The sequence below is a fragment of the Anabrus simplex genome, chromosome 4, assembly GCF_040414725.1.
Source record: "Anabrus simplex isolate iqAnaSimp1 chromosome 4, ASM4041472v1, whole genome shotgun sequence".
In the NCBI taxonomy this organism is placed as follows: domain Eukaryota; kingdom Metazoa; phylum Arthropoda; class Insecta; order Orthoptera; family Tettigoniidae; genus Anabrus; species Anabrus simplex.
In genome coordinates, this window is record NC_090268.1 from 227,436,489 (window position 1) to 227,463,015 (window position 26,527).

At 38.6% G+C, this 26,527-nt stretch overlaps 1 protein-coding gene across 2 annotated transcripts in view; it reads right to left on the reverse strand.

Moving 5' to 3' along the window:
- Window positions 1–26,527, reverse strand: part of LOC136871798 (FAD-dependent oxidoreductase domain-containing protein 1) — an 89,773-nt gene that overhangs the window by 38,443 nt on the left and 24,803 nt on the right. For both annotated transcript variants that reach the window (XM_067145396.2, XM_067145397.2), the window contains exon 3: window positions 18,263–18,376. In XM_067145396.2, the coding sequence (XP_067001497.2) occupies window positions 18,263–18,376 (114 nt within the window). The remainder of the gene's footprint in view (window positions 1–18,262; window positions 18,377–26,527) is intronic.

Here is a 26,527-nt window from a genome sequence, read left to right on the forward strand (position 1 = left end):
GTATCAGAAATGGTGGAGCAACTTGGGTGGGAAACTTTAAGTAAGAGAATGGAGAAAACTAGACTTATAGGATTATATAGAGCCTACACAGGAGAAGAAACATAGGGAGAAATCCATGAGAGGCTTCAGTTGGAAAATAATTATATTGGCAGGACTGACCACAAGTATAAAATTAGAAGGAATTTTAGCAGAAGTGATTGCGGTAAATTTTCATTCATTGGGAAGGGCATGGAGGAGTGGAACAGTTTACTAGGGGTAGCATTTGACCCTTTTCCAAAATCTGTACAGATATTCAAGAAGATAATAAACAGCAACAGAGAAAATAAATGAAATGTTAGAGGGCATTCGACCAGTGCAGGTTATCGTAAATAAAAAAATGTTTGTGAATAAATTAATTCCATCCCCTGGTCTATGGAGATTGGACAGCCAAAGTAGGGGCTGCCGGTAAGGGTGAAGTACAGTGGGGACTTCGAGGACCCTAGGACTGCTATGGTAGCTGTGAAGGCCCTTCAGAGACTGAAAAGTGGTGGCAAAAGGGGCTCTGGTTAAGACGCAGCAGGTCGTTATGCTACTTAGGTTCCAAAATGGGTAAAAAGTAAAAAAATAAATAAGTGCAATGTACATTTTAATCTTATAGCAGCTGTACAGTATTATTTGAAATAATTCCACATGCTGTATATAAGTTGACTATGTTTATAAGTACAGGAGATATTATAAGTAGAATTTTGTAAACAATATAAATTTTTAAAGAATGAGCTGTGTGTTTAAAAGAAAAAAATATTAGTGTAAATTGTATAATATTGTATTCTAGGAAAAAAATGTCTTCTTCTCATGCCAATTTAAAATTTAGTGCTTGACAATAATATATTTTAGTGTACCATTTGCCACCACGGTAGACACCTCATTTGCAAATAAAGTGATTTTGATTTGATATGGAGAGAAGAGACTGTTCCAAAAGAGTGTACGAAAGGGGTCATTATACCAATTTTCAAGAAAGGAGACAGGAAGCAATGTGAAAATTACAGAGGAGTGACACTAATACTTCATAAAGCTAAAATCCTTGAAAGAATCTTGGATAAACGAATAAGAGACAGATTAGAGGCGAAAATTGGCAGAACACCAGTATGGATTCAGAAGAAGCAGGTTCACATTTGACCCAATATTTACATCACGTCAAGTGATAGAAAGGTATGGGGAATATGGAAAGGACATGGTAGTAACCTTTCTAGATACTGAAAAGGCATATGACAGTGTCCCAAGGAATCTGGTATGGAAAACACTGACAGAGGCACAGACTGGGAATGAAACAATCCAGATGATAATAACATTGTATCAAAATTGCAAAAGCTATGTTAGAACCAAAGTGGGTCAAACTGAATGGTTCAGAGTTGAGACAGGCTTAAGACAGGGAGGTGTATTGTCTCTCTTACCTTCGTTATCATCATGGATAGAATTCTACGTAATGTCAAGGAGAAGATGATGGGCGACCAAGTAAAAGTCTATGCTCTTTGCTGATGACATTGTAGTTTGGGGGGATAATGAAGAGGAAGTACAGACACAAGTTGATTTACAGAATGAAGAGAAAAGACATTTTGAAATGAAGATTAGTAGTGCGAAAAGCAAGACTTTGATCAAGACGAGAGGTAACGGAAAATCCAGGGGAATGATAAAAATAGGAAATGAACCTCTTGAAGTAGTGAACATTTTTAAATATTTGGGTAGCATGATGTCACAAGATGGAAATTTGGATGGAGAAATTGATTTAAGAATACAGCAGTCTGCAAGTTTCTACCAGTGTGTGAGAGACATTGTATGGAACAAAGATGTGCCAATGAAGTGCAAGACGGTTTTATACTCGTCCTATTATAAACCTATACTGACCTATGCTGCAGCAGCCTGGATGTTGACTAAGTTGTCTAATAGGAACCAAAGTAAGATACAAACAATTGAAATGAGGTTCTTGAGGAGCATACAGGGAAAGACAAGACAATATAGAATACAAAATGAGGAAATAAGGAGAAGCGTGAGAGTGTGTAAACTTCAAGAAGAGATTGATACAGCAAAGCTAAAATGGTTTGGACACATGATGAGAATGCCAGGAGAGATAATACCAAAGAGAGCATTCATGGATACAAAGACTGCAAAAGAGGACTAGGGGACAACCAAGAATGAGATAGAGGAGTTCTGTTGTGGACTGTATTGTAAATAGTGGAGTCAATAGCAATAAAGTACTAGAAGAGGAGTGGTGGAAAGATTGAGTAAGGTGGAGGGCTTTGGTACACTGCACTACCCAGAGAGAAACTGGAAAAAAGGGAATGGATGAAGAAGAAAAGAGGAATTTATTATTTGGAACCCTGTCAAGTCAGGATATTCAAAGCATTCTACTATACAAGCACATTTCAAATGCCCGTAGCATACTAGTAGAGTGTCTACATAGACTACACATAACATTTAACCATTCTACAGAACAGCTTGAAGCTGAGGTTGTCATTGCAAAGAAGTGACCCCATTCTGTGGAATGTAGATGAGGCTATTTCAATGAGCACCTTTATCTATCTACCAGGATCAAAGTCCTTTGTAGTGGTGCTGCCCAGATATTTAAACTTGTTCACTCATTCTATTTCTCTTCCATTACGTTTTAGAAAGACACTGTCATGTTTCTAATGGCTGAAAACTGTAAATTTTGTTTTACTGATGTTGGTGGTGAGACTATAGCTTCTCCAGCTGTGGAAACTTTGTTCAAAAGTAAGTAGTAAATGTAATAGGACAGTGTCACTGGCATATCTGATTGTGCTGATATGCACTCCATTGATCTTAATTCCAATTTCTGTTCCACCAGCAGCTTCCTTGAACACCCTGTTAAAATAAAGGTTAAACAATAGTGGGGAAAGAATACATCACTGCAAACCCATCTGGATTTTGATATTATTTTGATGATATTGGTCCTCCAAATTGAACTTTGTGCTTTGTCCCTAGTACAGGTTCCTGATAATTTGCACATCCCTGCTGTCAACACCACTTTGCCTAAATGATGAAATGAAATGGTGTATGGCTTTTAGTGCCGGGAGTGTCCGAGGACAAGTTCGGCTCGCCAGGTGCAGGTCTTTTGAATTGAAGCCTAGGTGACCTGCACGTCGTGATGAGGATGAAATGATAATGAAGATGACATACACCCAGCCCCCGTGCCAGGAGAATTAACCAATTATGGTTAAAATTCCCAATCCTGTTGGGAATCGAACCCGGGATCCCAGTTAGCCATGGAGCCAGACGCCTAAATGATGAACATAAATCATTGTAGTGTTTTATTCAGTAAAATGCTATAGCGCAGTTTAAATTTATCTGGAAGTTTGGTTGAAAACACGTACTACGACTTTCGTTTATGGGCCATCTGGGAGAATATTCTCGAGTTTAGCTATGCCGAAGTTGGAGGGGCAGTAAACACTCTTATCTGGGACTTTGCTCCTATCGGGGACGCTAATTTAAGAATCAAGATGTCTACACATTAAGATGAATCTACACCTGCATGATGCTATATGAATAATAAGCAGTTATAATGTAATCTATGTATATACACTGACTGACAGAGCAAATGCAACACCAAGAAGGAGTGGTCAGAACTTTATGCCAATTGCAGGGTAGACTGACGTCACTGAGGTATGCTCATGATGTGAAATGCGCCGCTGTGCTGCGCACGTAGCGAACGATAAATGGGACACGGCGTTGGCGAATGGCCCACTTCGTACCGTGATTTCTCAGCCGACAGTCAATTTAGAACGTGTTGTCGTGTGCCACAGGACACGTGTATAGCTAAGAATGCCAGGCCGCCGTCAATGGAGGCATTTCCAGCAGACAGACGACTTTACGAGGGGTATGGTGATCGGGCTGAGAAGGGCAGGTTGGTCGCTTCGTCAAATCGTAGCCGATACCCATAGGGATGTGTCCACGGTGCAGCGCCTGTGGCGAAGATGGTTGGCGCAGGGACATGTGGCACGTGCGAGGGGTCCAGGCGCAGCCCGAGTGACGTCAGCACGCGAGGATCGGCGCATCCACCGCCAAGCGGTGGCAGCCCCGCACGCCACGTCAACCGCCATTCTTCAGCATGTGCAAGACACCCTGGCTGTTCCAATATCGACCAGAACAATTTCCCGTCGATTGGTTGAAGGAGGCCTGCACTCCCGGCGTCCGCTCAGAAGACTACCATTGACTCCACAGCATAGACGTGCACGCCTGGCATGGTGCCGGGCTAGAGCGACTTGGATGAGGGAATGGCGGAACGTCGTGTTCTCCGATGAGTCACGCTTCTGTTCTGTCAGTGATAGTCACCGCAGACGAGTGTGGCGTCGGCGTGGAGAAAGGTCAAATCCGGCAGTAACTGTGGAGCGCCCTACCGCTAGACAACGTGGCATCATGGTTTGGGGCGCTATTGCGTATGATTCCACGTCACCTCTAGTGCGTATTCAAGGCACGTTAAATGCCCACCGCTACGTGCAGCATGTGCTGCGGCCGGTGGCACTCCCGTACCTTCAGGGGCTGCCCAATGCTCTGTTTCAGCAGGATAATGCCTGCCCACACACTGCTCGCATCTCCCAACAGGCTCTACAAGGTGTACAGATGCTTCCGTGGCCAGCGTACTCTCCGGATCTCTCACCAATCGAACACGTGTGGGATCTCATTGGACGCTGTTTGCAAACTCTGCCCCAGCCTCGTACGGACGACCAACTGTGGCAAATGGTTGACAGAGAATGGAGAACCATCCCTCAGGACACCATCCGCACTCTTATTGACTCTGTACCTCGACGTGTTTCTGCGTGCATCGCCGCTCGCGGTGGTCCTACATCCTACTGAGTCGATGCCGTGCGCATTGTGTAACCTGCATATCGGTTTGAAATAAACATCAATTATTCTTCCGTGCCGACTCTGTTTTTTCCCCAACTTTCATCCCTTTCGAACCACTCCTCCTTAGTGTTGCATTTGCTCTGTCAGTCAGTGTATTTATAAAATATATCAGGCTTCCTGTCCAGCTATCACAGAATTTTTAAAAACTTCCCAAACTAGCAAGTTGTTACCACTGACAATATGACTTGTATGCGAACACGTCAACGACAAGCCTTCTAGGTATCTATGGTCTTTATGGCGTCAGTGCCATTATTTAATGGTTCGAGTCCCAATAGTCCAAATTTGTTTACCTTCTAAATGTTAGTCAGCAGGGTACTAAAGATGATAGTACACATTTTCTAATAACTAGAGTGTGTGCCAACAGCTTGGTTATTATTCCAAATCTCTCCGCACTACTCATATGGAGTAAGGGTATACAAAGTTGTTCACAGTGATCTGTCCGTCGAATGAGGACATTAAGGAGCTTATCTTTCTTTCACTTCATAACAACTTACTCTGACACTAAAGTGGAATTGGAACAAATGTAGAATTCAAGCAATCGAAGGAATATCTGCTGAGGTGGATATATGTTGTTGAACAGGTTGATGAACAAGTCAATGTTTTCTTCCCTAACGAGTTTCAATACTTACCCTGGAATACTATCAGACCCAGTAGCCTTACTGTCCCTTGCTATTAAGAATAATGTATAACTTCAGAGTTTTAGGATCTTGGGTCCTTTGAGGTCACCCTCTTGTTTTCTTTCATCACTTCTTTAAGTCACTACAGAAATATTTTATATGGGACTCCCATGCTCTTTTTTTAAATTTCTGATCATTAACCTTTTAAGTGCTGAGTTACCAGTTGACTGATTTGTACCTCATTGCTGAGGTTTTTCATTCATATGTAGAATTTTTTGTAGAAGCCTCAATTTTTAACTTATCAGTGGGGTGATTCACTTAAAATGTTTATAAATGTTGGTTCTTTATAAATCTACATGCACATGGAACATCCTACACTGATGTTCAATATTATTTTGAGAGAAAATAAAATTAAACTTTTGTGCCCATGCGTACATTATGTTTATACAAAACTACTAAAATCTGTAGGCAACTAACACATGTAACTTCTTAGAGGTATGTAAGTTGATATTTTAAAATACTTTCTAAAACTGGAATGTGGTGATAGTTCAATGTTTTCTACTGGTTGTTTGTGATATCGATTTGTTCAACTATATGCACCAACTCCACTGGCAAAAATGTTCTTAAAAAATCAATGATTTTCGGGTTGTCATCAAGCATTACTTGGCTCTCAGAGTCTGTCACAGTTACTTGAAAGTCTGGTGAAGAGAAGTAACCGTCTGCCACAAAAATAGTGATAAAATAGCTTTTGAACTCACCGTGTTTTTCTTCTTTCATTTAGAAGGAGGCTGTTTCTTTCTCACTTACAATACTTTAGGCACTCTTTGTATCACTCTCACTTTCAAAATCACTTAACAATTCATTAAAATCATCCTCTCCACCACCATTTTCCATTGTGGTTAATAACTAAAGATTCTTTGATCCGAAATAATATCGCTGCGAGAGCAACTAGATTGTTGTTCCGCCATGTTTGTTTACATCACAGATGAACACCACAGACATTTACAAAAAGCTCTGTAAGTTACTTCCCGAAGCTATAATCTGTGATCAATTGGTTCTACATAATGCCCAACAGATGGCAGAACATGTCAGAGATCAAATTGGCACTCAAGAGTGAACTGGGAAACTAAAAAGAAATTAAGTTCTCGCACACCGTCTATAGACGGGCATAGCAGTGCTGCACCGGCTGTGTCATCCCGTCTATAGGCGGGCGTAGCACTCATCGAGTTAATCAGAGTTTTATTTAGGGATCTAGTAATGTCATAGAAATCTGTCTTTTGTAAATATTTGTTACTTCTTTTACATTCTTATGGACACTGAAGCGATCACGTCTGGCATTCAGCTCCTCCAGTTCTTTGCACCTTTCAGCCATACATAGTTCCTTTGCTCTTCTGACTTCTTTTTTAAATCTCCTTTTCTAATTCCCTGTATTTTTCAACATTGTTCTTACAAAGCCTGCATTGTACTATCAGGCCTATGATGTGATCAGTCATCAGCCCTTGAATTTTGGGCATCTCAATCGTTCTTAGGTACTGATCACAGACTTTGTTTATGGAAACTTTCAAATGATGCCAGTCATCACGTATGTCCTCCTTGCTGTTTCTAGAAAATTCCATAAATACATTGTTTATTTGTTGCTGGATTGTGTTTCTGCAATCCTAAACAATGAGTTACATTAGTTTCAACTACACATCCTAAACCTTGAGTTTTATTAGGTTCAATCGCGCATCCTAAACCTGACCTTTGCTTGCAAAACAATAGCCTACCAGTGACAGACACATGCAGGTTTCAGGATCTCCATTTTCATAAGAGATTAACATAGTACCCCCCCACATCCGTCAGTTGAAGGCCGCCTGCACGAAGAGATTTAACATGCTTAAGCTTCTCAGTGACACTTCACGAGGAGCTGACCATGCAGTGCAGCTATGTATTTACATGGCTACAGTTCTTTCCCAGATTGACTATGGTAGTGCGGCGTATGGTTCAGCACAAAGAACAGTGCTGAAACATTTAGATTCTGTAGAATACACCATAGTGAAGTTAGGCTGGCAACCGGAGCTTTCCATACTAACCCAATTCCCAGCTAAATTGGGAGTTCCACCTTAAAAAAAAAAAAATAATAAATAAAAAAAAATTTAAAAAAATAATAATAATTTAAAAAAAAATCAGTAGATACTCCTCATGTACACTGCCAAAATTCATGAAATACTGCAACATCCAAGCTATCAAGCCTCTTTGATATCCAATACCTCCACAGGTAAGAAAACCAACAGAATGCCACACGATCATAGTTTGCATCGTGAGTTGGATGTGGCTATCGGCAGTTATCTTAAATAGCCCCTAGCAAAGTACCTCCATGGCTAATTACGCAACCAGATATACAGCTACATCTTCTCTGTGGACCTGAGGTGAACACAGATGTGTTCATCAGAGGTATTTTCATTACTTTGTTCAACAATACCCGGAAATACAACAGCCTTCACAAACGGTTCTAAATTAGGAGAGAATGTTGGTTGCTTGTTCATTTCCGGTGATCTCAGTAGCAAGATCTCATTTCCTAGTGTCTATAGCATATATACTGCAGAGTAAATTCTTGTCATTTTTTAATTTGTTTACTGTAACCTAATATATTTACAAACTGTAATCATTATTTGTCAAACAACGCAACTGTCGCTGCACTTATTGTCTATTTGTGCCTTCATCTACCATTTCATTCCAAACTATAGGGTGTTTGCTGGTTTTGTGCACTGCTTATCATGTGGGTCAGGGTTTGCCCATACATGATCTGGTTGCTGAATCTTTCAAGTCTATGAACTCCCAAGTTGATATCTTCGAGTGTCTCCAGGTCTCATCTAGGTAGGAAAACCATCTCTTTTAGATTCTACTAACTAGTTCCGTCATTTATTCCCTTGTTCCAGTCCATTTCCTCCAACTAAATTACCTTCTCTTTCTTAAACTATCATTGATTTCCTCTCTCTCATCATAATCAGATTTTCATCTCATTTCTTTTTCTTCTTTCATGACTGCATAGGATCATTTTAGTCAGTCCATCATTCAGGTCTCTTTGAAGGGATTGTTTGGATTTTGCGGTCCGCCCAGTACTTCTTCAGACGCTCCGATCTTCGTGCCCTTTCTCCGGTTGAAAATGTGCGTGTTGTGGGTTTGTTTTGCGTAAGGGTAAAGCAGAGGTTTGTATTCTTGAGATTTGTATTTAATTTTATCTTATTCGTGGTGTCTTCTGTTGTAAGGCCTATTTCCTTCAGATCCTCTCTTACTTCTCTGATCCATTTACATCCTGTTTTTTGAGATGAGATTGTGTTATACTAGTTGTTTCAGAAGTCTTGAATCCTGCATCCTCATGAAATGTCCAAAGAATCCCAGTCTCCTCTTACGCATAGTATCTGTAATGGGTTCTAGCTCTTTGTACACAACTTTGTTATGTATTATCTGCCACTAGCCATCTTTCTGGTATTTTTTGTTGATGCAGGTTCTTCCAATCCTCCTTTCAATTTTCTGAAGTCTTGTCAGTCTTTGATTGTTTATTCAGGTGAAAAAGTGTTTCTGCTGTATATGTAGCTTCCAGTTTTATAACTGTGCTGTGTTTTAATTTTGCATTTATTGATAGACATTTCTTTTTGTAGATATCCCATGGTAATTTTTGTGCTTTAGCTAATCTATTTGTTCTTGATTAGATTGAGATTTTTTCATGTAGGTTATGTGTTATTACTTCTCCAAGATATTTAACTTCAGTTACTATTTTGATTTTATTACCATTTATGGTAACTTCTTTTAGTTGTGTTGGTTTTTGGGGCATAATTTCTGTTTTTTCAAATTATATTTTCAGGCCAATTTTATTTGCAATGTTTTGAAGTTCTGATATCTGGGTTTTTGCTTCTTTTATGTCAACTGCTAGTAATGCTAAATCGTTGCCAAAACCCAGGCAATTTGTTTTGATTTTTTGGCCAATCTTTATTTTCCTAAACCATTCCCTTATTACCATTTCTAGAGCACAATTAAATAATAGTGGTGAGAACCCATCTCTCTGCCGTAGTCTAGTTTTAATTTCAAATGACTCTGATATTTCATCCCTAAACTTCACTTCTGATTTGGTGTTAGTGAGAGTCAGTTTTATCATGTTTATTAATTTGGGGTGTAGTCCAAGGTATCTTAGCGAGATTTCCCTGTAGTTAATAGGGTCGGTTTTGTCTCCTTTTTTGTGCAGTGGGTGAATGAGGGCTGTTGTCCACTGTTCTGGTAGTTCTTCTTTAATCAAGATAGAGACAGATTGTTGACAGAGGGCAAATTTTGCTGATCTTCCTGCATATTTCCAGATTTACGCAAAGGTCTGTTCTTCTCCTGGTGCTTTGTAGTTTTATTAACTTATTCAGTGCTTGTTAGACCCTTTATTGTTGGGGGTTTGATGTCCTCTGGTGGTGTTTTTATTGGGGTGTTGGTGTCTAAATGGAGTTCTGTATGTTCCTCACAATTTAGAAGCTTGTGAAATATTTAGCTAGAATTTCTGCATTGTCTTTATTGTTATAAGCCAGCTTACCATTTTCATCCTTCATCAGTAGTGTCGGGGGTTCATATTTTCGGAGCTGTTTTCTGAAGGTTTTGTAGTGGTCCCTTGACTGAATTCTTCTTCAATTCATTGCAGTGTGTCCTTATGATGCTGTCTTTTTATTCTTCCTAAGACTTGGATTGTTTCTTTTCTCTGTTTTACTAGATTTTGATAGGATATTTCTGATTTCTGGGACTGACATAATAGCCATGCTTGATGTCTTTTCTTGACTGTTTCATCACATTCGCTGTTCCACCATTTGTGTCTTTTACATGGTTTAATTGGAGCCAGGTCTTCTGCAATTTATTTAAGGTTGTGCACTAAGTTTTCAAGTTTATCTGTGATTTTTATTTTTTCAGTTGTTTTTTGGTAATTTTTGTTGTTGATTAGCTGGGTAGGATCTATTTTTCTTTTAGTTTTAGGGGCTAGCTTTTGTTGTCTCAGCTGGGGAGCGAGTTTAATTTTAACTACGTAGTGATCTGAACTTGTATCTATTCCTCGGAGGACATTGACGTTATACATCTCTTTGTGGTAGTATTTGTCCATGCAGATGTGATCCACATACCATTCTCCTTTAGTGTAGTCAGGGTGTTTCCATGTTTTAAGTTTTTGAGATTTTGAGATTAAGTTATGGTTTTTACACAGGTCAATAGTCTCTCTCCATTTTTATTTGTTCTCTTGTGTGCTGGCCATTTCCTGATGATGACACAGTATTTTCTTTCTCTGCCTAGTTGAGTGTTGAAGTTACCTATTAATAATTTTACATGGTGTATGAGGATGTTATCTATGGTCTGGTCGAATAGGTCCCAAAATTCTTCTGTTTCTTCATGGTCTTATGAGGAGTTGTTTTTATCATTAGCAGGAGCATGGGCATTTGTTATTGTATAGATTTTATTAGATGCCTTTAAGGTGAACGTTGAGAATCGTGGAGACTATAATTTGAATTCTTGAACTGATTTTATTATTTTCAGGCTAACCAAAAATCCTGTTCCAAATTGCAGGACATCATTCATCACACTCTTTCTGGGTACAGTATACCTTTATAAAGTCTGTACCTTTTTGATTCCAAGACATCCTGGTCAGTGTTTCTCATTTCCTGTAATCCCATGATAAGAATTTTGTGTTGGTCCATTATGTCTGTGATCACCTTTAGTTTACATAAATAGTGTCCAAAAGTTAAGCATAATCACTAAACGAGGCCATACCGCCTGATAGGAATGTCAGACAAATTGCTGAACAAACAGAAACTGAATCACACACCATATGTCACACAACTTGTCCAAAAAAAAAAAAAAAAAAAAAAAAAAAAACAGTGTCAGAAAGGTTCTGACAGCTAAGGTACACCTTTGACAACAACTAACAAAAATGGCAATGTTATCCACAACAAAATATGCTGTTAATAGGGTGTATGGTTACCCTTAACGGCCACACGATCCCATTCCTCCGAAAGGGCAATGCGAAGGTCTTGGAGGGTCCTTGGTGGAGGTTGACGGGATGCAATTCGCCTCCCCAATGCATCCCAGGCAGGTTCCATTGGATTCAGATCCGCAGACCTCACTGGCCAGTCCCTGCGATGAATGTCTTCCCCAGCCAGAAATTCATCCACCAGAGCAGTGCGGTGCGGTTGGGCATTATAGTCAATTAAGAGGAATTCTGGACCAACTGCACCTCTGAAGAGTCTAACATGTGTCTCTGAGCATTAACAGCGTTCCTCGGACCATCCATGAAGATGTGCAGGTCCGTACGACCATTCCACATGATGCTGCCTCACACCATAACGCCACCACCACCACCATACTGGTACCATTCCACGATGTTCCTGTGGTTGTATCAGCTACTCAGTTCTCTCCGGATTAATGTGTGACGGGAATCGTTCTGCAAACTGAAGCGGGATTCATCTGTGAAGAGCACATGCCTCCATTCATTCATGGTCCAGTTTCGATCTTGACGGCTCCACAGTAAACAAACCCGTCTTTGTGCTGGAGTGAGCGGGACGCACACCGCTTGACGTCGGGCAAACAGCCCTGCTGTTCTGAGTCTCCGGTACACAATCTGCCGGAAAACGGCAACCTCTGAGATGGCTGCAAGCTCCAACGACAATTGTCTTGCAGGTGCACTCCGATTTCGTTGGGCGGTTAAGGCCAGATATCGGTCCTGCTGTGGGGTGGTTACCCTTGGTTGATCAATACTTCAACCCTAATTTCAATTTAAACGACATTTCTGAAAAACCCAATATCCTTTTCGACTTCCTAATTCTTCTTCTCAAAAATTCTAAATTTCAAAACCCCAATTCTATTTTCCATGCCTTACAAAGTTCCTACCCACATTTTCTACCTCCAATAACCTACCCTAAACTACCCCTCCTTCATCTATCTCCCTATCTTATGCTTCCTCAACACCATTTAATTTCAATTTCTTTTATTCTTATCTTATTCCACTATTCCTCTTCCTCTATTAATTTATTCTATCTTTTCTTTATAAAAAATAATAATAATCAATTCCACCTTCATTTCGGTTCTTCTCATTCATACTCAACTCCTGCCTTGCGCCGATTTCGACCACTTCAATCAAGACCTGAATTTTTTATGTTTTAAAAAATTGCGCACTGTGCATATACGTTTTCATTTGTTTCCAGTATTGCGCTGTTTACTATATTTTTTTCTCTTCACAATTGTTTTTTCACGTCAACTGTTCTAAGTATTCTATAGGAGCACAATTACTTATCCAATTATATTGATTTGTATTATATTTATCTATATACTTACTTTCCCGCGACCGAGGAAAATTACGGGATCTTCAAGCTATTCTCCATTTTACTTGGCCTTTGAAACCACAGTGCCTGATATTGAATGTGTCGCGCTGATCACCGGGAGCTGGCAAGTTGCTTCAATGGATCTACTTGTCTTCAACTCCTGCACGATTATGGATCTTCGTATGTGTTCGATTGTGATGCAACTTTGTGCCTGACAGTGTTTAAAAACTGGCTCATTTAACCATTCTCCACTATTGATAAATATTGTGGGACTTTGCCTAGCGCTGCGTGTGCCATGCTGCCGCTCAGAGAATTGCGCACTGTTTTCTTTTGAGTGACTTGCATTTTACTTCTTCTGAGTTTTACAGTGTCTACCCCCATTCATTTATATCGCCTCTTCTACTGATCCGGAGTGTACTTAATCTTTTCCTTTTCCTATGCATTGTTTTTCATGTTTTAATCGGCTGACGATGACCTGGACTAGGGTCGAAACCGGTACCATTTCTACTTATTATTAAATGGGAATGTAATTTACTACGTTTCTTATTCTTTTGTATTGAACAGGTTGAATCTATTTATCATTATTTCAATTTTAACTGGTTCTGGCCTACGACTAACATCTCCTGTGTCTCGAAATTGTCTCCAAAGCCTGGAAATGACACTTTGTAGCACATTCAAGGATACGGCAACTTCGGTCTGTGTCTGGCCTGCTTCCAGGCGGTCGAGTATTCTACCATGAAAAAACAGGGTCCAAATGGCGTCCTTGTGCCATTATGCTGTTACGTTCAACATGAGGCTACACTCCGCACACTATAACAGGGCAAACGCAACTGAGGGAATACGGGGCGCAGGCACTGGCTGTGTTTACTTTGCGGTTACGCCGCTAGTCAAAGAAGGGAACACTCCTTTCCTATAAAAAGCGAACATGTAAGATTGGTAGGTGCATAATGTCGTGCGATTTGCGGTCTATTTCCTGTTCCCAGCTTACTCGTAACTTATGCTTAACTTTTGGACACTAGTATATTAAATCTTTTATTCTCAATATATTTACTTAATGTCAACATCTGTTGAAATGGAAAGCAGTCAGATCTAAACAACTCTGATGGATACTACAGTAGTTTGAATCTTGATAACTGTACCGGCTGGTACACCTCTACGCCGTACATTTGAATTTTCCGTCTTAAAGTACTCCTCTACAGGAGAAACTGTGAACTTAAAACTGGATCTACTTAAACTTTTGCTCTGAAGATGTCACTGTGTTAATTTCGTCGTGTTTTTGTTTACTATTTATCAAGAAGTTTGGACATTGTCTCATAGATGTCTCTACTAAAAAACTATGATCATGCACCCTGGTGCAAAGTGAAGGAACTATTTTTGAAGAAATTGTGGATTCATAAGTTTTCTCTTTACTAAATTTCGTTCTTTCAGTTGTGGGTTGGCAATATTAATCTTTCTTTCCGCCAGTTTTGAAGTAGCCAATCAATTATTTCTGTAATTAATTTTTGACCAATCGTGTCTTTCTTCTTCGATTTTGTGTGTAACTGTGTACGGTGACCAATGAACGCCTGTGGGTGTGTCTTAATTATTCATGAAAGGTCTCGAATCTTCCCCAAGGGTATAAAAACTGCTGATTTTCTTGTCTCTCGGCCACATCATCAACATTTAACTTAGTGTATGGACGTGTAGCAGGAGGCAGGAAGCGCCTCTTTCTTCTGGCAGCAGTTCTTCAGTAACATAATGGCCACTTAACATCTTTATTTCTTGCTAGTTCAGCAGCTTTACCCGCGAGGAAGGTCCAAAACTTTTACCATGTAACCTATCTCTTAAAAATGTAAATTTCTTCTTGTTTATGTAAAAACATATATCTTTAACTATAAATCGGGGATAGAGAGTGCTTTACCCTCTCGAGCTTCCCTTCATTCTGATTTGAGGTTACTTCGTTTTTGTAACTGATTTTCTTCTAGTCCTTAATGTGTTAAATTTATTCAGTATACGAGTCACCTCCATAGTTTGGGAATAGCCCCTGTTCCATCGGCCTTGCGCCTCTTAGGTTTTAAGAAGTTTCATTTAGGAGTGCAAGTACATGCCTCCATTCATTTTGTATTTTGGGTCATTTACTTAACCTATTCCTTTTCTACTAAGGCCCAGTAGGTTGGGTACGAGATACCCCCGCTTCATTTGATGTAAGTTGTGCCTTGAGGGCAATTAAGTGTTAAATCTGGTATGACCTGCTAATAGGCGTGAAAAACTGAGAGCGGGCCAGCTCTTTTTATGTGGTAAAAGTGCCTCTACGAGGCCTGATACAGTTTTTGGAGCAAATGCTCCTTGAATGAAGGGGTTTTCTGCCCTTTGAACAAAAATTTGCCTTGGTAAAGTTGAGCAAGTAACTCAAGGATTGTAAAAATTGGGGCTCGAAGCCCAGAACTTGTAAAGACCCCTAAACTTGTGCTTTCGTGCTCTTGTTTGTAAAATTATACCTTGTACCTGATCTTTTATTGTTATTTCACCTAGTGAAAATTTGTTAAATCGTGTTATTTATTGAAAATATAACCTTCAGTAAAATTTTAAGTTTATTTTCATATTGTGGATAGACCCATTCCAGCCCGCACCTTCTTTCACCTCTGCATTCCACGGGTATCTCCATAACAATAACAATTCATTTGCTATGCTAGTGTTAGAAACTTAACTGTAGCTCTAGGTTTTTACTCAACACTGATGACGGGCCCTGGAGATCTCTGTATTACTGCAGCCAGCGGTGGTTGACGGGCCTCAGAAATCTCTGTTTTTACACAAGGGCATCGTTTGAAGCTTGCTGTACTATCTGTTGGTTTGAATTTGAACTCCTAGCAAGCATGTTATGGAGAATTGGGATCACACATGTTAGTGCTGATATATTTTTCTAATTGTACATTCTTTGTAGCCATGGAAACTACATATGTATATGGTTGTTCTTACAGGTCAAGAGTCAACGTGCATGATGCTACGACCATGGCAAGATGTCTTATATGACGATAAAATATTTAAAGATTTATACCCAGAGTCATTATCTTGTAAATTATTATTTTCATAACGAAGCTAGTCCCATGATGTTTCAACGTTAATATAACTTACATCATTTAACAATGTATATTGAATAGGTGGATTTTTCCTTATTTTGATAATTGTGATTCATTATCTTATGTGCCACATGGGTGACGCGCCCTGAGAATTATTGTAGTTTCTCAGCTGATGGGCTAAAAGAATACTTTCATGCACCTCGTATTTCTTTGATCATTGCTACAATTTAATGGTGACATGACAAGTTTCAAATGGTGTAGTCATGGAATGTAGAGCACAAAGCAGCCATCACCATCTGTATCTTTCTTTCTTTCTTTAAACCTTCATGTAGTTAACAACATAATATCGGAAATATACTGTAGAGCTATTCCCTGGAGCTTCAGTGTGGATGTCAACATGATGTGGCACATTCAGTTGCTAATGAATACCGATATTTGTGATTAATGATGTACAGATCAGTTATCAGATGAATTGGATATTTCTAATGATGAATAGCTAACACTAAACGGGGAGTAAAGGTAAAGAAAAAAATCCTTGCATAAATGAATATAATAAGTATATGAAAAGCGCAGGCAGGGCAGATCAGTATCTTTCCTACTACACCATACTGAGAGAAACTATTAAATGGAGCCACAAAAGGTATTTCTTTGAAAGGTATCACACTGTACAAACTGTAACCTGGTGAGTATGTGTTCCAAGTTTGAGATTGATATCTTGAATACTTTTCAAGTTACAGCAGTTTGAGTGCAGCAGTGTACGATTTTTCTTGGAGGCTTGAACTATCTAGTCAACATGGGTTAGCAGTCTCCGTTCGGTGGCCATCATCAATGTGTTAAACCAATTCCTTGATTTCCCCTACTTCATTTTATTTATGATTTTCCAGTCAGCTTTCCAAAAATACTGTTCTTCCAGCCTGTTCTTCACCTACATCATCAATATCGTTTTAGTCTATCCATTTCTTTTTTCAATGTCTCTAATCTACTACCGTGATTCACACTTCTAACATTTAACCATTTGTGATGATTGCTTCCTCTTGGGTAGTTTCCACTCAAAGACCTATTTCATGTCCAGAGTATTTTTTACTGAGAAAGTTGCATATCCTTAGCAGATAGAGCTTAGTTTCCTTTGTTTTTAACTGTAATGTAGTCATCTACATAGCTAGTCTATATAGGGTAAAATTTCAGGACTTATTCAGTTAATCCTCCAGACTGCTGACTTGGAACTTCTGAAAGGGCCGCTACCCCTCTCGACGAACCATTTGTTGGTCTGGCCACTAGGTAGATACTCATCCACATCATAATAACAAAGTCATGTGGTTCACAATGGAGAATTTCTACATTATAAAAAATTCTGATCTTATTTTATACAACAATAGTGTTCTGAGGTAGTGCAACTGTTAACTTTCTTGAACCCCCCTTTGGTAGTCCCTAGAAAGGATGAGTCAGACTGGATAGCTACCAACCTGTATGTGGGCATATGACAACCCCTTCTTCTGTTGTCACTTGCGTCTGATGCCTCCGTGAATTTTCTGGAAGGCAAAACTAGAACACTTGTATTCGGGCCATACCCCGAAGATACTGGAACTTCATCACCAGGAATATAAAAGCAGGCTTGCTTCAAAGAGTGTGTTGAGTAGTTAGTTACAAGTCGTGAACTGGGAGATCAGTGTGTGGAGCGGTTGTGCGAATTGATTGTGCAAGTTATCGGTCTTGTCTGGAGTTGAACCTGTAACTGCCCGAAGATCAAGCATTGCGTTCAGGGTTCCTCTGAGCAGAAATTCATAGGTAACTGTCACTGACTGCAGTCGTAGCCCTTGGACGACCTGTGTGAAGCGAATCATCAACAGTTCCTGTCTCCCTTACCGTTTTCTTGTTCAAACAACTTCACTTTGATTGCATTCCATGCGCCGAATAACGTCCTTGTCTTAACATAATGCGATTATGCATACACATTCATATGTCAACACTGCACATCGTGCCATCCTAGATGCTCACTACACTGCTTAGAACACGTCCGTAGTGCCTCCACAGAAGTGCTATAACTCAACTGAAATACTGCCTCCCATTTCAGCATGGTGCCCTGCCTGTGGGTTGGGGTTATGTGCACTTGTGAGTATAGTTACAAACTTCCTAAGGGTTGTCTTTCCAGTCTGCATAGGACAGGCCAAGATAGCAATACAGCTAAATAGCACACAGTTTGTTTAAATGTGTGTAATTAGAGTAACTGAAAGCGTAACTGAAAATTGAAACTTTGCAGATTTGTTCATCCTTAATTAACAATTATTTTAAAATTCTATTCTAAATAAAATAGAATTATTGCATCACACGAATATAGCATGCATTTAACATGAAATATTTACTATGAATCAGAATACATTACCATCCTTCATTTTCAAGCCCATGACAACCTAAAGCAACCCCTTCCGTATTTATCCATGGAAATTTCTGTTTCAGTTTGTTGGGGGAGAGTAATTCATTTTTGACTCCCAGACTCCTAAACATAGAAAAAAGAAATACTTATTATAAATAAATAAATAAATAAATAAATAAATAAATAAATAAATAAATAAATAAATAAATAAATAAATAAATAAATAAATAAATAAATAAATAAATAAATAAATAAATAAATAAATAAATAAATAAATAAATAAATAAATAAATAAATAAATAAATAAATAAATAAATAAATAAATAAATAAATAAATAAATAAATAAATAAATAAATAAATAAATAAATAAATAAATAAATAAATAAATAAATAAATAAATAAATAAATAAATAAATAAATAAATAAATAAATAAATAAATAAATAAATAAATAAATAAATAAATAAATAAATAAATAAATAAATAAATAAATAAATAAATAAATAAATAAATAAATAAATAAATAAATAAATAAATAAATAAATAAATAAATAAATAAATAAATAAATAAATAAATAAATAAATAAATAAATAAATAAATAAATAAATAAATAAATAAATAAATAAATAAATAAATAAATAAATAAATAAATAAATAAATAAATAAATAAATAAATAAATAAATAAATAAATAAATAAATAAATAAATAAATAAATAAATAAATAAATAAATAAATAAATAAATAAATAAATAAATAAATAAATACATACATACATACATACATACATACATACATACATACATACATAAATAAATAAATAACATCATCATTATTTTTGAAGTCCCATCAACTGCTGTCGGATTTAAGAAATACCAGCGTCTCAATATTTGTCCTGATAAGGGTTTCTATTAAATCTATAGATATGGATCTCAAAAATTTAAGCACTCATTAATGACAACGAACTCTGTTCCAGGATTCGATCTCTCGATCTTGAACACAGAAAGTGTCTAAACCAACTATACAATCAGTCTTAAAGATATTTACTTTCACGGAAAGGACAACACAGTTCACTAACACAGAGAACAAAAACTGGGTTCATTAGAACGCCCTAAAAAATATACATGTTGATTCACAAAACAAGAGGTGCCATGGTTAAGCTTCTTAACACATTCTGTCCTATTGGTTTTTCAGGTCTTTAATAATAGAAATTCCTTTGTTCACTACAAGCATCTTAGTCATACAGCAGATACGCATATTTGTAAGTTTCATTTGTATTTATGCTTTGCAAGAGGGATGTAGTATTATGTGAGAAGTGTGATTGTGGTGTATGGTATTAGACTGGTGATAGCATTCTTATCGTTTGTATATAGAATAGATGCGCCAACAAATTGTCGTTAAACTGCTGATACATTACTTTGAATGTTCCACCAACATCTCTGTTATGGAATTTTCATGGTTTACAGAGGTGTAAGAAGCGGCTGGAGTGAATGGGTGGACAAGGAATTAATTAGAGCATAAGTTAACAAAATAAATTTTGAAATTTTATTTCTTTCCTTTTTATTTTGAATTTAAAATTTGATAAATAGAAGATCTGAATAAACAATAACAATCTTATAATGAGCTCGTCAGCACCAACAACAATGACTGAAGAGTCCAAAAATCAGGTACAAAACTTGAGAGAATTACAAATATTAATTTCCACAGAAGAGAGCTGGATTGCTCCTGGCAGGTACAAAATTTTATAAGAGCTAGTAAGCTCCAGGAAAATACCCTTTGTAGGAGTCTGCGCTCCAACTATATCATTGTCCAGCCTCTCAGAGGCGTCAGTTTATAATTGCGCACTTCCAACCTTTCGGTTGCTCTTAATTAAAGAATTTACACAAGGGAACCTCGAGGTGGGCCTGTCTATTGCTCAACAGTTTATAACTTTCCGTCCCTCAAGGGACTTTCACACCAGACTCATTTCTGCACACCACAATCAATTTACAGGGAAAAGAGAGCCCATACTAAATGGCCTTAATGTAAAAAGAAAGCGTTGTTTGTAATCTGCCATAAACAAAATGCTAAGGAGGCAAAACATTTGTATTCCTTCTGGAAAAACTTAAAACCCTCAGTGGGCTTATGGCCCAATGATACAGAAGCTAAGCCTATTTTACAGCGGGGTGACTAAATGAGAAATTAAATACCAAAAAGAATGTTAAGAAGTTTAAAGGTTTAAAAACTTTAGTCACCCCATACGAAGGTGAATGGGAATCAACAGAGGGTAATCACTCTTTGTTCCCTTACATTACAGATTTCCCAGTAGGGAATAGAACAGAGTCCTCAGACTGGCCAAAAATACTACATTTAAACCACCAGATTAGAAATTTACATGAAATAAAAGACATTGAAACCTTCCCCTCAAGCTATCTGCAGGAGCTATCACATTTTTATGAAAATTCTGCCATTACCTTGAGTTGCTGGGCCTTCTGAATGCAGAAGGAACCAGCAGAAGTTCTGACAACTTTGACACATAAAGAAAATAATCTTCAAAAACTAAGGTTAGCCAATCAATTTTCCCTTAAGAATTAATTATCGTTGATCCCGCCAGAGGGGGCACTTAGACCAATGGTAGAGATATCTCTCTCACAGTTGAAAATCCAAGTAGCCTGCATAATGTTAGTTTAGGCTCGATTACATAGATGGCCTTATAGAAGGTGCACAGTTTAACTGGCTGGAGAAGGTGTACCCCTGGTACAATCTCAATATTGCATAACCGGTCAAAGAACAGTCATTAAAGGAAGATGCTGATTTTAACAAAATCAAGACTCTTGGATAGATGAGAACATCTACAACAGAGATTATGGTGAAGGTAGTAATTTTGGTGACAATCAGCGTGTTACTCTTTGGAATGATGACACAGTAGATTGTATAACATCAAGTGAGTGTGCACAAAGTAGTCATTTGATTAATGCTTCGTGAATGCCCAAGAAAACCTCTCATCAACTTTTTCAAAAATTATTTAGCAGATGCATATAAGTTATGGGCCAGGCAGCCACACAAGAGAAGGAATTCTAATCCCCCATTTTTCTGTATTCATGAAAAACCAATTGATCATTAATGACAACAACTTAACCTATTTAGTCCCAATATGCTTTCATAAAACCAGTTAGGAGTTTCGTTTAAACGTGCAGTTGTTTGCTTGTAGGTCACATAAGATGAAAGTTTGTGTCCCCAGAAGAAGCTACAGATTATCTGGAAACCTAGAGTGAAGCTAACATTGAAGATATTTGCCTTGATAATGAAGACCATGACTCTCTTGATAGTACGCCCCAAAAAATTTTTTGACAAATTATTTTTCTGCATTTTTGTCTTAATTTTATACATTTATGTGATGTGTTCAGCCTACAGTGCATTTTAAATGGATTTAAAATGGAACAGTTATGAAGAATAACCGCTTGACTGTGAGTCAACAGGTCCTGTATAAATCTGAAACTACTGAAGTTCACTGGAATCCTCATCTACATTGGTAACCACCATTTACCCCAAGAATGTACCTGTAGGATAGAGATTCAGACAGCAACAATGAAATGATCAGACTGTATGTCTCACAACAGATTTCAAAATTTTTTAAAATGACATTCACTTCAATGGCGATAAAATTGTTAAAATGGATGGATACTACAAAGTTCAACCACTCTATGATTTGGCTAATGACTGAATGACATTTCATGTTTTTAGTAAAATTCTGTCTATTGATGAGTACAGGATAAAGTATTTCTTCTTAATATTTAAATGTATGTTATTCATCTGACTTCACTGCTCTATACGCACACGCTCCATTAAGACAATATTATCACATTATGATCCCAATGTCCTATGTACAGGAAACTTGAAATTTCTTAGCCTATCGGGCATTTTCTTAATTTCTGTGTATTTTTTGCCTAATTTTATAGATTTATGAGATGTGTTCAACCAACAGTGATTTTTAATGTGTTCATTCCTTGAAAAGAAAATGTAAAGGGACTGGAACAATGAATAAATTGTGGCATCTTTTTGCAATTTCAAGACACCACAAGCAAGATATCACAAAAACATGGATAGAGATTTAATTAAGTTCCCAAGTGTGGAAAGCATGATATCATAAAGACAGTAGAACTGACAGGTTAAGAATCTGAAATATCTTGAAATATTCCATTGCTCCCTCATCCCAGAACTTGTATTGAAGGAATAAAAACTTGTAAGCATAACAGAATTATCAGCCTGGCCTTATTTCACAGCCAAATGGGAGAGAATAAAGGGAACTTCTCAAAATATTCTGGAGCACCGCAACCTATTGCTCATGATATAAAACAAAATATGTGCAGAGAACTGGTGACAAAGAATATTCCAGATTTATTCCTGAACATAACAAAAGAAATAGGTCATATTTTGGAACAAGCCATGTTATGCAATAAACAGCAAAATAATCATGCATTCCGTCACAGCAAAAGTGTATTACGGAAGTTCACCGGAATCCTCATATTCATTGGTAACCATCACTAACTCCAAAAACATACCAAATAGGATAGAGATCCAGACAGCAATATTGAAATTCTGTCATACTGTAGTTTCACAACAAATTTCAAAATGTACACACACACAAAAAAAAAGTCTATTGGCGAGTGCATGATAAAGTAAGCTCACAGGAGAAAAAATTAAGTCACCCTAGTGCGTACGCACAGATGGATTGTTAAGTCTGTACAGATGGCGCAGCGAACGAGTCCCGTGTTCAACTGCACGTGCACTGTCTCTACTAGAGCATAAGGAAGTAGCGATCGTTAAGACATAGATGTTTCGAGGAGATAGTGTTGATGATGATGATGATGATGCTTGTTTAAAGGGGCCTAACATCGAGGTCATCAGCCCCTAATGGTACGAAATGAGACGAAATGTAATTACAAATTAACAGTCCAAAATCCTCCACTGACCAGAATTCAAAACGTGAGGGCGAAGAATGAATGGATGGATGTGAATTCAAAACAATCAGTGGATCCGACCCGCAATGCCTCGCATTCACAGAAACTGACGTAAAAAAATAGTATTACTGAACAGGAGACTCCTATAGTATAATACTGAATCGATGATGTTTGTAGTCTAAAGGAGTCCAAAGTTCAAGTCATTGGCCCCTCATAATGGTACTATCGCTAGGAAAGTAGAACCATGGTATTTGTCATATTGCGGTACTAATCAAAAGTAGCGTAGACTTGCGGCATTCCACACATTATGGTATTACTCACAGGTAATGAAATTCGCACATGTAATACAGACTTACGGTGTTTCGCACATTGCGGTGCCATTTACAGGCAACGCAAACCTATGCTGTTCATCACATACGTGTATTAACTACAGGGACTTGCACTAGCCTGTGGTATTCCTCATATAGTGGGTACTAATTATACGCAAGCCAGAACCACGATGTCGCTCCTAAAGTGGTACCAATTACAGGTACTGTTAAAGCCGGCAACACACTCTGTTGCTACTAATCACAAACCTATTTTGTACCTAACATAGTGGTACTATGCGCAAGTAAAAGTGACCCATGGTGTTTCCAGCGTGGTGGTACTAATCACAAGTAGTTTCACGGTTCTAATCCATTCATCCCTTCGTCGCCCCTTTTAATCACCTCTTACAACAGGCAGGAGATACCGTGGGTGTATTCTTCGTCTGCGCCCCCCCCCCCCCCAACCACAGGGGGTTGTGTGTTTGGTCTGCGAGAGGTATTTTATTTCCCTCAAGTCTGCCGGCAACCCGGTTAGGACCCCCCTATCTGCCACCTGGGACGCGCCACGTGGGAATATCACCTCTCCCGCTGCTACGCTAGCGTAGTAGGTTCGTGGAAGAGACAGTGTACGTGAGTAGATGTAAATACAGAGTGGCAAAAAGGGGCAATCGTTTTTGTCCGTGTCTATGGCCATACAGTGAGTGAGGTTGCTGGATTTGTTGGTGTTTTGCAGCTGGCTGTTCAACGTGTTTACAAACAGAGGTGTACTACACAGGGCCACGAAATACAACATCAGAGTTGTGGTCAGAAAAAGATCCTGACTGAGAGGGACCCCGAGACGTGTTTCATGGCTTATGAATCAAAATCGCTTTCAAACTTGACAGGAATTGCTGTAGTCAGAGAACGAATGAATGTCCATCCCAACCTGTTAGCGAAAGAACATTGCAATGGGAACTGCATGCAATAAACATTTGAAGTGCTAGAAATCATTGAATGTAGAAAGTAGTTGAGTGGCAGACCGTAATGTGGTCCCACGAATCATGTTTTTGCCTGTATTCCAATGATGCATGGCGTTGAGTGCACCAAAAGCCAAATGAAGCATTTCAACCTGGACGTGTGCAAGGTCAGGTTCAAGCCAGAGATGGATCTGTGAGGTTTTGGGACTGTTTTTCGTATCATGGATTGGGCCCGCTCACTGAGGTGACCACTAACATGAACCAGCATTATCATTTAGACTTTCATGGCCCGTGTAACTATTCATGAGGTATATTTTTGGGCTAATGCCGTGTAATTAATTATAAAAGCACACTCAACGCGTTTCGAAAGGAACCTTGCCTTTCTTCATCAGGAGACACAGAGAAATGAAACGACGCATAACAGGTTGCTAGGAGAAAGCAACAAGGAACTTGAAATAGTGCCCTAAGATGTAAACGGGACACCATTTTAGCCCCACATAGAGACAACGAATGGCAACAGTAAAGCATTACTCTCTAATGGTTCTGATAATAGGTAGCCATGATTCACTGAGGTTGTAGCCTGTATCGCGGTTGAAATTATCGGATGTTTACGTATTTCAACCATCTTCCTGATAATTCTTAGGCGATATTGCTTTATACGGGCAAGAACTTCCACTTCTTGGAACAAAACATCATGACCAGGTGTTAAGGCATGATCAGCAACAGCTGATTTATCAGGTTGGTTGAGTATGATACATCTGGTATGTTCTTTGATGCGAGTACATACCGTTCTTGAAGTCTGCCCAATATAAACCTTGCCACAAGTACACGGAACTCTGTAGATACCAGGTTGTTGCAATTTAGGCAAACTATCCTTAGCTGGTCGCAGGAGTTGCCTAATCTTAATTGATGTTACAAAAACAGTTCGTACATGGTGCCTATGTAAGATTTTAGCAATACGATCAGTCGTGCTATTTTTGTAAGGTAGGTAAGCAGTTCCTTTTACATCTTTTTCCTTAACAGACGTCCGATTATGTGTCGATTTAGGAACCGTTGAGATCAAAGCTCTGCTGTAACCGTTGCTCTCAAAGGTGGTTCTCAAGGTGTTAATTTCCTCTTGTAGAGCTGACACTTCACAAATCCTCCTGGCCCTGGTAGTCAGATTTTTAAGGATACCATGTTTCTGGGCAGGGTGATGGTGAGAATCTGCGTGGAGATATCTATTGGTGTGTGTAGGCTTACGATAAACGCTGTGTCCTAAGGATCCATCCTCTTTCTTGGTGACTAGAACATCTAAAAATGGTATTTTGCCGTCAGATTCCATTTCTATGGTGAAACAAATGGAAGGGTGCTGGCGATTAAGGTGATCTAGAAAGTGACTAAGATTGTCTTCACCTTCCGTCCATACGATGAACGTATCATCCACATAACGCCACCAGATCTTCGGTTTGCAAGGTGCCGACGACAACGCTTTCTCTTCGAAGTTTTACATGAAGAAATTAGCCACAACAGGAGAGAGAGGACTTCCCATGGCCACGCCATCTGTCTGTTCATAATATTTCCCATTCCATAGAAAGTAGGAGGGGGTCATGCAGTGTTAATAAAGCCTTGCGATCTCTTCAGTGAAAATATCATTAATGAGAGACATAACACCATCAACAGGTACTTTCGTAAACAGAGACACCACGTCGAGACTCACCAAGATATCGCCTGGCTGAAGTGATATAGTTTTTAACTTCTCAATGAAATGTGTGGAATCCTTAATATAGGAAGGGGTGTTACCCAGGTGTGGTTGAAGTAGACTACCTAAATATTTAGAAAGGGCATATGTCGGGGAACCAATCGTACTCACAATAGGCCTAAGAGGAACACCTTCCTTATGTATTTTGGGAAGCCCATATAGTCTCGGAGGAACAGCATCCCCTGGAAGGAGACTCTTCGCTGTACCCTCAAACTGGTCAAGCAATCTTCTTTTCCAGAAGATACAGCGAAGAGTCTCCTTCCAGGGGATGCTATTCCTCCGAGACTATATAGGCTTCCCAAAATATATAAGGAAGGTGCTCCTCTTAGGCCT